This window comes from Mustela putorius, unplaced genomic scaffold, assembly GCF_011764305.1.
Source record: "Mustela putorius furo isolate JIRA1106 unplaced genomic scaffold, ASM1176430v1.1 tig00003869_pilon_pilon_pilon, whole genome shotgun sequence".
Classification (NCBI taxonomy): domain Eukaryota; kingdom Metazoa; phylum Chordata; class Mammalia; order Carnivora; family Mustelidae; genus Mustela; species Mustela putorius.
In genome coordinates, this window is record NW_025422021.1 from 15,021,314 (window position 1) to 15,038,997 (window position 17,684).

Genomic DNA, 17,684 nt, shown 5'->3' on the forward strand with positions numbered 1-17,684 from the left:
TAATTGGCACAGTAGGCTGCATTAGTAATTATACATTTCCCCATTGTTTCTTGGAGTAATGTATATTTTAAAACCTTGGATATATTCACTTATAATTAATTTCTATTTCCTTTATTTTTCTATTTTCCATTTTTTTTTTTTAGATAAGAAAGTTTTATTGTACTGCAAGGTCAAAATTACAGTATTTAACCTAAAGCAATGTAGTCTTTTTAAAAATTTTTGATTTAATTTAATTATTTATTTTAAAGTCATTTTAGATGAATTCATTCAATATGTCTGCTTTTTAAATGAAATTTCACAATGATACTGTTCATAACTGATACTATTATTAAACTCTTTGACCTGGTGGGAGTAATGCCCCAATGGCAGTAGATTATAAGTATTAGAGTATTCATAATTCTTTACTGTCTTTATAAAGAACTTTACTTACATCATTCCTTATGTACAATAATGTATCAATGTCTTTTTTACTAATATTGAATAATGTGTCATAATAATAGCACTGAGAATGTGGTACTCATAATGAATACTTTAACCTTCCCAGTAAATCTCTAAAAATTAATTTCAGATTAGGCCTATGATATTAATGCAGATTAATAGATTAAGATATCAATTTAATGGAAACGAGTATTTCCCTACCTTTAACACTTGTATTTGTGGGACTATTCTAAAAAAATAGTAAAGCTGTAATCTTAATAAGGGAAGCATGTGCTATAATAACTACTAGTTTCAATATTCACATGTCGTTTAGCAAATGAGAATGAAAATGAACTCTTCCATTGATGTCCTGCTCTACCCCTTATAAAGCAATATTAGGAAAAATTGACAGAGTTTTGCTACAATTGCTGTATGTATTTTTTCTAAAAATTTCTGTGTATGTGTATGTTTGTAAACATCATGTTTGATCATAAATTTCTGGGCGGGAAAAACTTGTGTTATGATCAATTATATGATCATAATGACAATGAATTCATTCCTGTCATGTGTGAGTCTGCCATGTTTAATTTCGTTGAATATTTGTTTCAGAGTTTGCATGTGGTTCTCACTTTGGTAGCCACTGTTTTTTGGCAGTATAGAAAATACTTTATGATCTTTTCAACTGTATCCTGAAATTTTATACTAAAATGGGTGGTGTTGGATGAAATAATTACTATTGTCTTTGGCATTCTGATTCCAATATAATATTTGACTTTCTTTGGTCTTGATCAAAAGCCTTCTATCTATATCATCCTGGTACATATTCTTAAATCCAAGAGATAATAGAAAAAATATGTTTGAATTTCATCTTACTCTAATTTCTTTCTTTTTTAGAATTTTAGATATCAACAAGCTTTTCTGCCAACTGTCAGATATGATCTGTCAGTTATCAGGCATTGGCAGTTTGGCACTTGTGTTATTTCTACTAGGGTCTTGGTTGTCTGAATATAATAATTATTGGTGTACACAAATTTATATTAAACATAAAACAATAAAAATGTGGCCAATACTTTGCAAATGTTATAGTTTACAAAAATTACCTTGTGTTAATTCTGTCCAAATACTTGTCAGCATACTAAATATGATAAAATTTATTTTTCACAGGATGTGTAGATAGAAAGATCAAGCATAGATGTATTGCAAGGTTACCTGACCTCAATATGTGTTTATACGTTTTTATGGCCATCATACTGTTAATCTTTTTTCACAACACTTTGCATGACTTTGATTATTAAATATGGCTTGAATATAAGATTTGAATAACCTCTAAATGAACTATCTGGTGGGGTGGTGAATTTCTTTTTAGAGATTGAACCGGTCGAGTTCCTCTGAGTGCAGCACAGTTGATAACCCTCTGCCAGGAGAAGGAGAAGAAGCGGAGGCTGAACCTGTAAATTCAGATGAGCCAGAGGCCTGTTTTACTGATGGTAAGAGAAAAATCAAGAGGTTGGTTAGCCATCCATTTATTGGTATTTGGGGTTTTATCTTCTATCAATGTCTGTAGCTCAGACATCTATTTCTATGTTATTTGACTCTTAAATGTCTTTACCCCTGACCTCACACTTGAATTCCAGATATGCCTATAATTCCCCATTGGTCATCTCCACTGGTTGCCTTTAAATATGTCAAGTATAATAAGTTTTTTAAAAAGCTTTAGTGAGTTCTCCCCTATAAAATCCACGGCTTCTTCTGATCTTTGTCTCATTTAGTAACATCATGATCTATCCTGTCTCTCAAGCTAAAGACTTGGGGTCAGCCCTGACCTCTTCTTTTCTAGCCCCACACTGATTACAGAAACTGCAAGTTGATCAGAAGCTCTGGGGCAGGGCCAGCACCCTCCCAGGGATTCTGATGCACACTAGAAGCTGAGAACCATTGGTCTATAGGATAAAACCCCAAGTGCTTAACATAGCACGTTAAAGCCTTTGCCCTTCAGTCTATTCTTTTCTAACAGTACCTCCTTTGATTCCTTTTCACTTCCTGACTTACTGACTTACTACTTCTGGAATGTTTCAGAAATTTTAGTCGAAGTAGTAACTTTGAACTTGACCTGTGGAAGTGTACAGTATTTTCTAATTGAATATGGTATCATTCAAGTAAAAACACAAACCTATACTAGAGTTGCAGTGTAATATGATAACGTAGACCACAAGTTTTGAAGCCTGATAAACTTGAGTTCTAACTAGTCTACTGCTAACTCTGTGAGACCCTGAGCACACTTTAAAATCTTATATCTTAGATGCCTGGTCTGTAAAACAGGTATAACAACCGCATCTGAACCATAGGGATATCCAGGAGATTGAATGAGATAACACAAACAGTTCTTAACATTCTTCTTTTCCTTTTTTTTTTTTTTACTTTAAAAAATATTTTGTCAACAATTCTATGGAGAAGCTATGATAGAATAGTGTTGATGCTAATGACTTACTATGTCTTACTCTCAGCATCAGTATTTTTTGTAGAAATCATTACCTTGCATTCATCCTCTATAATTTTTCTCAACCAGCCTCCTCTAGCACTCATGCGGTAAACCAAATGCCTGTCAAATAAAGATATCTCCAAACTACAATGGGCGCATGAATTTTCTTTGGATACAAAGCTAAATTCCATTTTATGTGAGAAACAAACAAGTATGAGATCCGATTGATAGGAATTTTGTGAAATTTGTGAAAATTGTGAAAAAATTGTGAAAGTTTGCTGAAATTAATACCATGAACAAAACACATAGTTTCCTTTAGAAGTGTTCATATTAAAGGCATTGAAGAATTTCATCAAGTGTTGCCTATTTCTCACTAAATTGATTAGCACCATTAAATTTGTGCAGATGCTACCAAGATGTCCTCTACCCAATTTATGAATGACTCCGACTTAAAATTCTAGGATAACTAGAAAGAAGTTGGGTTTATCAAGCAGATTATGGCCTCAAATAAGAAAAGGACTTTAGAAAAACTTAAACCTCCTGCAGAAAGAATTAATGCTAAGGTATTGTAATCTGCAGGTGCTATCTTATGAGCTTAAACTACATAAAAAGTTTATTTTAATCCTACAAAGCACTAATGATAATATTTTTGTGATTCCTTTGAGGTTATGCATAATTTCTAAATTGAGCCTACTGTATAGGAGATAGTATAGAAACATATTTTCAGATGTATTTGGCCTTGACTGCTGAAAATTTACTGTGAGCCAAAGTTTCAGTTACACAAGGCAAATACGTTCTGGAGAGCTAGCGTACACCAATATGACTATACTTAACAATCCTATATTGTACACTTGAGATCCTCTAAGAGGGTAGATCTCAAATGATCTCACCACACACACAGGGAAGAGATTGGTAACTGTGTGAGAAGATGGGCTATGTTAATTAGCTTGATTGTGGTGATTATTTTACAATGGATACATAATATCAAATTATCAATTTGTATACCTAAAATATTTACAGTTTTTAATTCTCAGTTATACCTCAGTAAAACAGAGGATGTGGAGGGAGAAAGGGCAGAATAAACCTACAAAGACAGAAGTGAAGCCAGTAGCTACTTCTAGAGGGTACAGATTGGGAAAGGATATGGGGTGCTTTCCAGGTGCTTAAAATGTTATATCATGACCTACCTATTGGATGAGTGTATCAATTTATATATTTATAATTAGTATGCTATACTAAATACATGCTCTACCTTAATAAGAACTTAGATAAACAAATACATAATTTGGAGAAAAAAAGACAAGAACATTTATGAGGAAACACACATCTGTGAGTCCTATCACTTTGAGCAGCTGTGCTCCATTGGAAACTCTATACTCAGGGGACCTGCTGGGCTAAGAGGCTCACCCTGATAAATCAAACAGGAGAGCCAATTTGCTAAGCCTCTCACCCTTTATCCACTTAATCATTCTTTCATCCAATTAGCAAATAATCATTAAACACCTTCTGTATTTCAAGCCCAGGCTACAGCACCAGAGAGAGAGCAATGAATAAAACACTGTCCCTTGCCCAAATACATACATAAACATTTAGTAGGTCAGATAAGTGATACATGCTATGGAGAAGTGAAAAGAAAAGGGGAATATAGTAGTTAAAGGGTAGGATGCTCCTATCATGTAAGTAGAGTGGTCAAGAAGGCCTCTCCAAAAAGGTAGCATTTATCAAAGACCTGTAAAAAAATTGAAGTGGACCTTGCAAATGTAGGAGGGGGGAGTATTTTAGGCAAAGTAATGAAGGCACATACCCCTAGGTGGAGATATGCATGATATTTGAGGAAAGTTAAGGGGTGAGTATAGAGATTGAGAGATGGCAAGAGTGGTAGAAGTTGAGGTCAGAGATGTAGTAGAGGCCAGAACACAGGAGCTTTTAAGGACATTATAAGGACCTCATTTAAAAAGTCTCAACATGCCATTTTAAGAGTAAATGGGTGGATAGCAAGGACAGATACTGGGAGACTTCTTGGATGTTCCTGCAGTAATCCACATGAAAATAAGAGGTTTTGAGTATATTTTGAAGTTAGAGCTAAAGGAATGTGCTGATGGTTTGGATGTCAGGTCCAATGTGAAAATGGGAAAGAAGAGTCAACGACGACTCCAAGTTTGGGGCCTAAGAAACTGGGAGAGGTCTTCCACAGAAAGACTTCAAACGCTTGGGCTTGTTCGGATGGGAAATTGAGAACTCATTCACTTACATTGGAAATGACTCTCACCAGTTTGTGATAGGTCTGCAAGAGCTGAGCTAGAACCAATGGCAGTTTAGAGCAGCGTTTGGCCTCCAGAGATTTTTGTTGCCTGGAAGACAGCAGAAAAATCACAAGAAGTATGAGAGTTACATCAGAGGATTGGGTTTTCAATGAAGATGAACGCCAAAATGATATTGTTCATTGTCTCACATCCATTAATCCTTTTCAGTTTCATAACTGTCACTACTAATTTTCATCATATTCCCCTTCATCTTTTTCTCCTCCCTCTTATGCCAGCCTTTCCTTAGTTCTGTTGCATTAATTTTATAACTCAAGATGCCAGGGTCCATCTCTAGACCCACTACTGTCCTTCCCTAGCCTTACTTCTGCATGTCGTGGCAACCTGACATGACAGAACTCTGATTCTGCTTGGTTTTACATTATATTCCTTTTGGATTATACAGTTAGCAAATTACAAAATCAGGATTAAGGTATGAGTAGGAAACTCTCTTTCTCATAAAATAATATATTTTCTGTTAATTTGGTAGAAAGAACCAACTAAACTTCCCCCCTCAAATGCTCTGAATTCAGCTTCCTATAAAGTACTAATAAGTGATTCTAACTTTAAGAACACGACACTCAACTTGTGCCTACTTTTGTCTTTTTTTAAAGAAAATGTGGACAAAACACTTGTTTTAGAGGATTTAGAGATTTTTAAGAAGTTATAAAGACTAATTTTTCCTAATCATTTTTACATTAATTATGTTGATTATGCTATTATACTTTTATTAATAGATAGTTTGTCTTGGAAGAGGTTGGTGTTGGTTAGTTTTTTTTGCTGGGTGGGGGTGGGGAGCACTGGTTTAACATGATGAAACCCAGTATAGACTTTATGAAATGCATCACGAGAACAAATTAATGAAACCACCCAAAAGAAATAGCCTTTACCCAAGGGGACCCATTAAAATGTTTGAGAGGTTCTCTGTTGTGTTTACATTTAATTAATAGTCCCTTTAAAAAAGAAGATGTGATAACATTGCTAACCAGCTGGGTTGGAACTCTCTTAGGATATGCCTTTGCATAAAAACCAGAAAGGCAGTCGAACACTCCTGCCTCAGAATAAGAGTGAGAAACTCTCTGAGGTGTGATAAATCCTGAGGGCAATATTTATCAACCTTCATCTCAGATAAAAAGTTTACTTTTCTAATTAGAATATGTGGTCCCTTTTCTTACCTCAATCCTATGAATAATATTTCTCTTCAGTTTTAAGACTGACACAAATCTTGAATAGTAAAATTCTAAAGGGAAACTTTCTCCTCTGGTAATTTTACTTGAGGCAGATAGATTCTGTTCTGTGCAAGGTATTTGTTTTTATACTGAGATAAATTCTAAAGTCGCAAGCATTAAGTTAATGTAAATACTAAGTCCTTCTTAAATTATTTCACTCCTGGTGTTTTCTTTCACCCAGGAAGAGATGAGCTGGGAGCCCATTTTTTATTCTACCTTTTTATATTTTCCCACATCATTTTATAAAATATTCTAACTTTATTAAATACATTTGAGATGTAAACTAATTGTTTTAAATACACTGAAGGTAAATTCATTCGGATCTCAAGTCATGTTAATTATAATTTAACATGGGTTAAATAAAAGCATATGTACATTTTTTATGTACCCTGGGTTCCCCCCCCCCATTCATCTTTCCTCTAAATTCTCGAATTTGCAGATCATTACTAATACTTGGATTATTTTAGAACTCTTTCGGGGGGATTATGTTTTTTGAATCAACTAAACATGACCCATTAAACTATGTATGTAAAGGACTATAGTAAGTATCGTGAACAGAAAGGAAGGGCATAACTGAGGCAGTTTAAGTCTTCAGGGAGCTTAAAAGCTTCCAGAGAGAAAGGACAGGAATATATAAAAGACACAGTAGCAAAAACACCAGAGACTTTGGTGGGGTTAGGGGGCTTGGGTGGGGAACACAGCTTGCTACATTCCTATAGTGCTGGAAATTAAAGTGCCAGATGAACCTCATTATTACCTGGATCAATGAACCATGATTCATGTTGGAATCTTGAAAGAAACCATAATAAGACACTGCCTAAAGAGTATAGTTCAAAAGAATTCTGGTTCTGTTTCAGGGCATACACTTTTTGATTCTCTGAAGTTATTACTTGATAGGCTCAATATTTTTTAATTAAACATATTGTTTTATGAAACAGGAAATTATTTTTCAAAATGCCTGTCTTGTAAACCTCTGAAACAAGTGCCTAAAAAATGCTCTCCCCCCCCCTTTTTATCTTCCCTCTAATTTGAAGGAAAAACTTTTTTTTCCAGTGATTTTTTTTATATGAAAGTGGTTTTTGTATGAAAGTGTTGGCACAAAATGTTTCAGGTGTACAACGTAGTGATACCACTAGTCTGTATGTTATGCTATGCTCACCACAAGTCTAGCTACCATCTGTCACCATACAGTGCTCTTATGTATAATATCACTGACTGTATTTCCTATGCTTTGTGACTAATGCATAAGTTGAATCCTGTGCCTCCCACTTCCCTTCACCTGTTTTGCCCATTCCCTCCGTTGCCACCATTGGCCACCATCAGTTTGTTGTCTTTCTGCTTTTTATATGCTTACTTATCTGTTTGTTTTGTTTTTTTATATTATATATGTAAGTAAAATCATATGGTATTTGTTTTTCTCTATTTCACTTAGCAGAATACCCTGTAGATCTAGCCATATGATCACAAATGGCAAGATCTCGTTCCTTTTTATGGAAGAGTAAGAACCCATGGTGTACATATATACCATATCTTTACCTACTTGTCTATCAATGGACTTGGCTATTGTAAATAACGCTGCAACAGACATAGGGGTGCATGTATCTTTTTAAATTAGTGTTTTCATTTTCTTTGGATAAGTACCCAGTAGTGGAATTACCGGATCATATGGTATTTATTTTTAACTTTTTGAGGAACCTCCATACTGTTTTCTACAGAGGCTGCACCAGTTTATATCCCCATGAACAGTACAGTTCTGAAAGAAAAATTTTTAATAGCTCAATTAATAATAGTTCCTCTTTTTTCAGTTCTTCCTCTTCTTCAAGCCAATTGTGGTATTTTTTTTTTAATCAACTTTAGTTTTTGAAATTTATCTTTTGAAACTTTAGTCATTATGTTTCTGGGTCTTTCTTGGTTGTGGTTCTATTCATCTGCCCTTTATGAAACTTTATACTCTCTGACTTTTTTTTTTTACTGCAGCCCCTTGTACATCTCTCCCACTTCTACTCTGTTTCTTTCTCCTTCAAAATGTTCTCTTATTCCACCTGTCCTGTTGGAGTACTGGTGGATGTTTAACAACCGGGTCTCCAAAAAAAAGACAGTATGCATACGTACATTTATTTTACTGATATAAAGCATCTCTGACATGTGATTTACAATAATAATATAGGCAATATTTCTTACTGCACATTTCATATAGCTCATTGATTCTCACAGAATGCTTTTGTTAAGTTTTACCAAAATTTTGCATTTATAGATAATCAGTGATTGCAGTTGATGACAAGTATAATTTTTACTTAAAGGTTGGTTGGTAATTTCATTCATGTTGATCAGTAAGGTGAAAGTGAGACAAAGAAACTATATGTCAAAATTTTACTCATTCATCAATGATGTTTGCAAATCTCAGATACTAGAATTTGAATAATGAAAGAATATTTCCTCAATTTTTGTGCTATTTCCAGTGTCATGACTACAAATATGACACTTAATTACTATTTTAATATTTTATTAACATTTCCTGCATTACTTGTTAAGTTTATTCTAGAAAATCAGCAAGCCCTGGTGTATAGCATTTGATGACTTTTGTGGTGTAAAGATCCTCACCGTGGGTTATTTCAGACTACTAATAGGACTTCTTCAAATGTGGAGTCAGGAAGAGATGCCAATAGTCCAACAGTAGGACATATTTTCCATGACCCAGATAGAAGACAGAAATGTACTCAAGAGCATAGATAATAGTTAAATGATTGGAATGGGATATGTTTTTATGATTTATTGTCTTTTTAAAAGTAAATTGTAATTTTAAGTTCATATAATTTAACTTTTGATAGTGGGTTCATTTAACAAGTGCAGCAATTTGTTGCAAAAGTGCCTGACAATTGAATGACAAGTTATTATTAAGAACGTAGATGAGCTGGCTCCAGAATGACATTGCATTCTGTTTCTTAATATCACTGTTTTGGAATGCTCCAGACTTGGCCCTTGTCTATGAGCCTTTTCTTGGTTGGTCCTAAAATATGTTTTGTGTGTGTGTGTGTGACCTCAAAAACTCTCATTTTCTAGCCCAGTCTTTCCTCCTGAGCGTTAGATTCAGACCTCCAAATAGCTGCAGGATATTTGTATTTGGAAGTCCCAGCGAGCATCCCAAACTCCTTACCTGCCCAGTAGCTCCCGCACCTGTTCATGTCATTCTTGACATTTATCCAGCTGTTCTGGGATCCTCCATTTCTCTTATATCGCATCCACAACAAGTCACTAAATCCTGCTGATTTTACCTGCCAGACATGTCTTCAATCTGTTATTGCCCTAGTTCCTAACTAGAGTTGCCATGACCTGTCCCTCTTGTTAAGACTATTGGACCAGAATCACAAGTGGTTTTCTGGCCCAGAATCTTCCTATACCTTCACATTCTTTTCTCTCTCTCTCTCTCTCTCTGTTTTTTTTTTCTCTTCCAACTTATCCTCCATTCAGCTGTTGGAGACAATTTAAGTTGTATCTGCTTGTATCATTCTCTGCTAACAACCCTTCACTTACTCCTCAATGTCTATAGGATATAGACCAAACTCCTTCATGTGGGGGAAAATGCTTTACATAATCTGACCAATTTCCCTAACCTCATTTCTCACCCATGTCTACTGTGTACACTTTGCTTTCATCACAATTCTGAACTGCTCATAATTCCTATGTACAATACATTTTGCTCCTTCTTGGCCTACAGTTCCACTTACACTCTTTTTGGCTAATTCTTTGACTCAATTCAGGCTCTGTCTCTTCCACAAAGCCTTTTCCAGTCTCTCCTCAGTAAACGAGCCAGCTGAGATAGACTTTTTCCATGCTACCAAAATAGCCCCTTTATATTTATGATTTTAGTTGGCTTATCCAGTTACCCGCATTTATTTCTATCCCAACCTGCCTAACCAAACCAAAAATAAATCCCCCGAGGAGAGGAAACTGTATACACAACTAAGTATATAAAAGATACTCAATAAATGTTTAATGGAGAAATGAATGAATAAACCTAAAACATTGGAAATAAAATGTTCCTCAGCTTATCATAGCAGCATGTTCTACGCCTAGAGTTCCAAAGGCAGAGTTGTTTTAACATAAAGTACTTGAAACAGTTTTCCCTGCATCTTCTATTTAAAATCGATTTCTTCTGAACATAATTTTAGAAACTTATACCAATTTTCTTAATATAATCTAGGACTGAAGCTTTGTGAAGAGCCTTTTTTTATAGAGTGGAAGTATCTGAAAATTGAAGATGAGCTCCACATCAAGGAAAATTAATTTATCAGCAAAGAGCATCTTGAAAAGCATTTTGTCCTCAGATTTTAGTTTAATATTCATTCATTCCTTGTTCATCATGTAACAGCACAGTATTGGGACTGCAATAATGAAAAAAAAAAGTAGTTTAAACACTTAAGAAGAGAATGATGAGAAATCAAGGAAATACAGAATACATTTTAAGTTAGAAATAACTGACAAGTTATTTTTAGTTGAATCCATTCAAGTTGAATCTACTCAAAACTGCTATGTGTTAGAAATTATTCAGTTGAGGGCCATCACAGGGAAAGCTTTGCATAAGCATTCTATTTATTCTGAATATCAATATTTTACATGCCTGTCTTTCTTGTCAGGTTGTGTGCGGAGGTTCCCATGCTGCCAAGTTGACATAGAGTCAGGGAAAGGAAAAATCTGGTGGAACATCAGGAAAACGTGCTACAGAATAGTTGAACACAGTTGGTTTGAAAGCTTTATTGTTCTCATGATCCTGCTCAGCAGTGGAGCCCTGGTAAGTTATAGGACACCCAAAACAATCACTCGAGTCAATATTTTTTTTTTAATTTTTTATTTATTTATTTATTTATTTGACAGACAGAGATCACAAGTAGGCAGAGAGGCAGGCAGAGACAGAGAGAGTGGGAAGCAGACTCCCCGCCGAGCAGAGAGCCCAATGCGGGGCTCGATCCCAGGACCCTGGGATCATGACCTGAGCCGAAGGCAGAGGCCTTAACCCACTGAGCCACCCAGGCGCCCCTCGAGTCAATGTTTTTAATAAACGAGTTGGAGGATAAAAATATGAAAGTTGTTTTACCTCAAAATGAATTTCTATGATTAGGGCTCGGACAAAATTTTAGTTTAGTTCAGTAAATATTTGGTAAGCATTATTACATGCCAGGCATGTAGTACATGCTTCCCTGAATGCAGAGGTGGATAAGATCTGGGTGCTTTTCTCAAGGAGTTCAGAGACCACTTGGGAGAAAGGCACAGGTGATTACAGAGCTGGGATGTGTTTGTAAGTGAAGAATATGCTTGATAAAAACTCTTTAGCAAGAGATGAACAATCGTCCGCTTGGAATTTCAGAAGAGTAGTTGACGTTTTGCAAGATCTAGAAAGATGACTAGGATTTTCCAGCGAGATGGCATGGGCTGAAGAACAAGTGTACGGGGACAAGGAAGCATAAAACATCATAGGCATTCAGGAAATTAAAAATTTCCAAGTTGTAGAAAGTGACATTAGAGGAAGAGCAACTGCAGGGAGGAGAGTGGTAGCCACAGGTACTGTGACAAAGATAGGCAGTGTCAGCTTATGAGGCATCTTACAAAACAAACTAACATTAGGGTGACAATGGAACACATTTCTCACTCTTGTACATATACCATGCACTTTCTGTGAGAGTTGAAAGGGACCTGGGAGAGTTACAAACTCCCTGAGCCTTTTCTTATTTTTCTTTGCTGTGGACATGAACAGAGATGAACCATTATAAGCCCAGTTTCAGCTAGAGATACCACTGGAAATTCCATTATACTAGAAACGGAGTACTCAAGAACTTTGTAAATTGTCTCACAGATAGTCTTGATGGATCTGGGGTTGGATTTTTATAAGAAGTTAACCTTTTGCTATTTCATGGATGCCACTAGAGTATATGAGACCTCCAAGTCAGAGACAAAGGATTTTATTACTCATGACATTGAAACCTATATGAACTTCAACATGTTTGTGTTGGTTCGTCTTGTCCCCAAGTTTCATGGGGGCCTGATATGGGGATAAATTAATGGCACACACACAGTGGAGTAGCATCACAGCTGAAGAGCAGTAAATTAGGGAGTTTTTTTTTTGTTTTGTTTTGTTTTTAAGGAAGGGAGGGGCGGAGAGGGAGAGAGGTAATCTTAAGTAGGCTCCACGCCCAGGTTGGAGCCCAATGTCGGGCTCCATCTCACAACCCTGAGATCATAACCTGAACCAAAATCAAGAGTTGGCCACCCAAGTGCCTTAGGAAACCCTGTCCTTTTAAAGAAAGCAGTAAGCAGCCTTGCTTTTTTGTCCCAGACAGACACACTGTCTCATCCCCCACAGCTGCCTGTTGCGAAAGCAGCCCTGAGTAAAGAGCAAGTCAGGGCCTTGCCTTCTTGGCGTACTGAACGAGGACATGCGAGGATGCTCAGAGGCTGCAGGGATGGCCTCTCCTAAAACTGAGATGAGTCAGGAAAATGGGACTCCTCTTGTCCAGTGAAATGCAAGTAGGAATCTCAACAACGTCTACATTATCTTGTATTCCTAATCGCTACTAGAAGTTTATTCCATGCTGAGTCATACATGTGACTGAGACTTTTAAAAAGGAGAGAAAAAAAAATTAAGAAAAGTTCAGAGTAATCCCTTATTCAAAATGTCTAAAAAGAAAGATAACAATTTCTTTTGGCAAAAGGCACTCTCAAAACTAAAATTCTGGAGGGCCTGTGTGTCTCAGTCGATTCAGTGTGGGACTCTTGATTTTGGCTCAGGTCATGATATCAGGGTCGTGAGCTCAAGACCCATGTTGGGCTCCACACTTGGCCTAGAGTCAGCTTGAGAATCTCTCTCTCCCTCTCCCTCGGGTCCTCCCCCTGCTCAGGCACCTGTGCGCTCTCTGGTGCTCTTTCTCTCAAATAGATAAATGAATAAAATCTTTAAAGAAAACTAAAATTCAGATGAATCATATGATGAAGAAAAGTGAAAGGTATTTTAAGAAACGGCTATTTTTACTCATAGTTTGCTAACTAAGCTAGATTTTTAAAATACTTGCCTATAAAACAAACAAAAGTTAACAACCAAGTTAGTACATATTTATTATGTTTCAAGATCTTTGTATAGTTTTTTCACTTAATCTTTAAACAATCCTGTGAAATAATGACCATTCTGCTTATTTTGCCAATGAGGAAGTTGAGTGGAGAGTGTAAAAGTTGTTTCATGTCCAAAAGCTATTATGAGACAGACCCATAACTTAACTGAGCTCTAAAATCAAAACCAACCATATCTTTTAACTGATTTCTGGATCCTCAAAAAGGAGAGGACACACTGTATACAAACAAATGAGTGGTAGCTGAAATGAGTAACAGTAAAACCTACACCCCACGTTGGATAGAGCTCACATAATGATGTCCTGCCTCTTGCTCTCATATCCTGGAAGTGGCCCTGGAAGTTAGCCAGGAGCCCTGCAGGCTGAGTCTTGTTTCCAGTCCTGGGACTAGTCCGAACAAGGTATACCCAGACATCAAGAGTACTCAGCATCAAGACTTATTACTCATTCATTCCGCAAACTCCCTTACCCCCTGCTGTGTTTTTGACACAGCTCTAGACACTGGGAATGCAGAAGCATATAAGAACTGAAGGAGGTTTCCAAACCCTACTAGTGGGTGTGAAGGAGAGTACAGGGTGAGAAAGGTATATGTGACCGGATGATGGGAATCATGTCCTACCTTATCAGGATTCCTCCAATTTGGAGAGAGATAAATGGGAGACAGATAAAGTAGAAATTACTGCAATTATCAGAGATCACGGTTCTTTTAGAGGATTATAGATAATTCTATTCTTTGCACCCTTTAACCTGTGGTGACCAGTGGTGCATACTAGTAAGAAGTCCAGAAGTAAGTGTTACCTAGTAGCTGTAAACCAGAAGAAGCTAGCACATTATAGTATTTATCTTCCAGTATAGAATTCTCCATCAGAATTTTATTTCCTGCTTTTGTTATGAATCATAAGCTTTAAGTTGGATGTGAATTGAAATTTGAATACTATTTTCACAGGCTTTTGAAGATATATATATTGAAAAGAAAAAGACCATTAAGATTATCCTGGAGTATGCTGACAAGATATTCACTTATGTCTTCATTCTGGAAATGCTTCTAAAATGGGTAGCTTATGGTTATAAAACATATTTCACCAATGCCTGGTGTTGGCTGGATTTCTTAATTGTTGATGTAGGTTGGATTTATCTTACAAATAAGTATTCTGAAAACCTTCACTAATGTTGTTTGTTATCATATTTTAATCTTGGTTAGTTTTTTATACTTTCAGACTATAGCTTTATGGGTATTTTTGAAATATTAATGTAGCCAGTAGAACTATTTCTATAAGGAGTATTAAAAGAGCAACTCTGCAGTGAATATGAATTCTTTCTTGTAGCGTTCTAACCTTTATAACTTACTTGTGCATAAGTTTTCTGCAACCAGAGAAAATGTGTATATATGTATACACATATATACATATATATGTATACACATATATACATATATATGTATACACATATATACATATATATGTATACACATGTATATATATGATTTGAATATCATTTTACTGGGAAGAAGAACAAAATGAAAAACTACTTGGTGACAGTGGGACTGGAAATGGGCAGAGGCACAATTTAAAAAGATAAAACATTGATTTTTTTTTTTACAATATAAAAAAATAGAAAATAAAAGAGGATAAGGGATATATCAAGTTGTCTGATATGTTAGCTGAGAGTTATGTAAAATGATTGTGCTAAAGCTTAACAACTCTGGGTTAAGGAGTTGGGGGGGCATGGAATTTCAAAATATTTATCTCTGTCACAGGAGAGGGAAAACCAAAATGAGTCGGAACTGTTGTTCCCACCTGAAACATCGAACTTACCCTTTATTTCTAGAGTGGCAGGGAAGCAGAAAAATAGGCATTGGTAATTTCAAGTAATAAATTCAGAGAACCATTCAATATTTGGGGATGGAAAATATATAAGAATGCTTTAGCTTAGGTATTATTTTTAACAGAACAAAATATTTTTTAGGAATCTTATTGAAATAAGAAAGGAATCCTAAAACAACTGTGAGATTAAGGCATCTCAAATAGAAATGGTGCAACACCCAGTTTTTCAGTTTATTCTTATTTGGTGTATTCAACTTTATTTTATATCTTAATGGCATAATTTAATAATATATAGCATATAATAATTATATTATTATATTTTATATTATTTTAAATTGCTATCTTAAATTAATTCATGACCTCAACTTCCCCATCTAATTTTTCTTAGGACGATTTATTTTTTTTCCTTCTTCTACTAATTCTAGATTTTACAAAATCTAGTCTTTGTGGCTAGGGAATTGTATTACAATTCTTAGAGATTTGTCTTCTGTCTGATGTGGAATGAGGGCAACATGCAAATGTTTATAGTGCTAACAACTGCTCTCGCACTTGTTTAACCAAGAGTTTGCATCATCAAACTGTACAGAAAAGATAAATATGGCATCATTCATAGAAATCAAAATTACAAGTAAGCGTGACTATAAATAGCTGAATCTGACTACAAAATTAAACCCAAACTCATCATATCTATTCAGAAGTTCAATTTCTCAACTGTTATCCAAAAACTAATGATGTACTGTATGGTGATATAACACGATAAAGAAAAAAGAAAAAGAAAGCTCAGTGAACTCTTTTTTAACAGATCAATATATAAAATATTACAAGCAATAACACTTTTGTTTTCTCTATCAGTGATGTACAAAAACAATTTTTTTTAGTATAGCTAGACATTACACCTCTTATGTTCTCTTAGGCCTTCTCTGTGAGATCTGTAATTTTTGGGACCTTATATTAGTGATTCCATATTGATTTTTCTTTAATTTACTTTTATATATATATGTTACCTAGTTACTGGCTAGAAAAATACATGGTAAGATAGATGCTTTTGTAACATAATAGATTTAAAGAAAGGCTAACCAAAATAAGAAGAAATGATAGAAGGAATGTAGGTTATTTCTTTTCTTTTCTCTTAACCATTTAATACAATTGGGTCTTTTAAAAGGTGTAAAATATTTAAGATATTAAAAAACTTCTAATAATATTATCACAAACATAGTTATTTTCATCACTCAGTCTGCAAAAGTAAAGTTTATACATACAATTGAATTTATTTTTGGTTAAGAAAGATATAAGTCCATTTCATAGCAGAAATTATTTTGTCTTGTATTTGAAAATCTGAACTGGTGAACCTTAATATTCAAGAGTATGGAATATACAGAACTCAGATATATAGCTTCAATAATAACTGTTATTTAATATTTTGAGAAAAAGTAAGTAAATGTACATGCAAACACAAATGTATATTATATGTTTTATATAATATATATTCCATATGTAATATTTTTATAATGCAACATGGAGAGCAAAGCTGGACACAACATTCTTGCTGGTAGAGATGCAAATTTAGTGATGCAGATTTGGAGGAGGACCTGAGATTTTATTTCCCAAGAATTGAACCAGTTATCTAGTGTTTTTCTGAAAGTACGATCCCTGAACCAACAAATTGGTGGGAACTTATTAGTAATGCATTTCTCAGGACCTACCCAAGATCTACTCAACTAGATTCTCAGGTGTTGGGACCCAGAACACTGTTGTTATATGCCTTCCAGATAATTCTGATGCATACTGAGGTTTCAGAACCACTGATCTGATTTGATATTCACAGGATGGACTTGTTGGATTTCCATAGGCTTCTTGAACTGAAATTTGTTTGCCTGAGCCTTAGTCGTCAGTATTGGCATATACTGTGTGTGTACATATGTATACATAGATAAATAGATGTGTATATATCTTCTCATTTACAGAGTAATCTCTAGGTTTTCTCAATAATATGTATCTATTATATTCAATATCGTGACACCTAACAGTGGTTTGGAAATTAGGTCTGCCATTTCTGTAAGGGTTATTCCCATTATAATAGACATTTCAGAACTTTTTTTTTCCTGATTAAAAGGAATACTTGCTATTCTAATTAAAGAGCATATTTTCTTAAGTGTACTTAACTGGAAAATAATGGAACTGAATGGCTTGGGTGAATTTCAGAATGATATGAGGGAGGATTAGGTCTGTTGGATATGTAGCATAAAGACTTAAAAAGATACAATGTTATATGAAGACATTTGGAAGCAACTGGATGAGAAAGAACAAAACACTTCAACACA

At 35.1% G+C, this 17,684-nt stretch overlaps 1 protein-coding gene and 1 long non-coding RNA gene across 5 annotated transcripts in view; one reads left to right on the plus strand and one right to left on the minus strand.

Moving 5' to 3' along the window:
* The window catches only part of SCN9A (sodium voltage-gated channel alpha subunit 9), a 170,328-nt gene that overhangs the window by 128,087 nt on the left and 24,557 nt on the right, over positions 1-17,684 (plus strand). Inside the window, exons 18-20 of the mRNA XM_045066692.1 lie at positions 1,784-1,904; positions 11,060-11,214; positions 14,487-14,660. Coding sequence (XP_044922627.1) covers positions 1,784-1,904; positions 11,060-11,214; positions 14,487-14,660 — 450 coding nt within the window. The remainder of the gene's footprint in view (positions 1-1,783; positions 1,905-11,059; positions 11,215-14,486; positions 14,661-17,684) is intronic.
* Positions 1-17,684, minus strand: part of LOC106004975 — a 165,436-nt gene that overhangs the window by 74,055 nt on the left and 73,697 nt on the right. For 3 of the 4 annotated variants that reach the window (XR_006602482.1, XR_001178102.2, XR_001178104.2), the window contains exon 3: positions 5,148-5,247. The exons of the other annotated variant lie outside the window; for it this stretch is intronic. This is a non-coding gene — a long non-coding RNA (uncharacterized LOC106004975). The remainder of the gene's footprint in view (positions 1-5,147; positions 5,248-17,684) is intronic. 4 annotated transcript variants of the gene reach the window in all.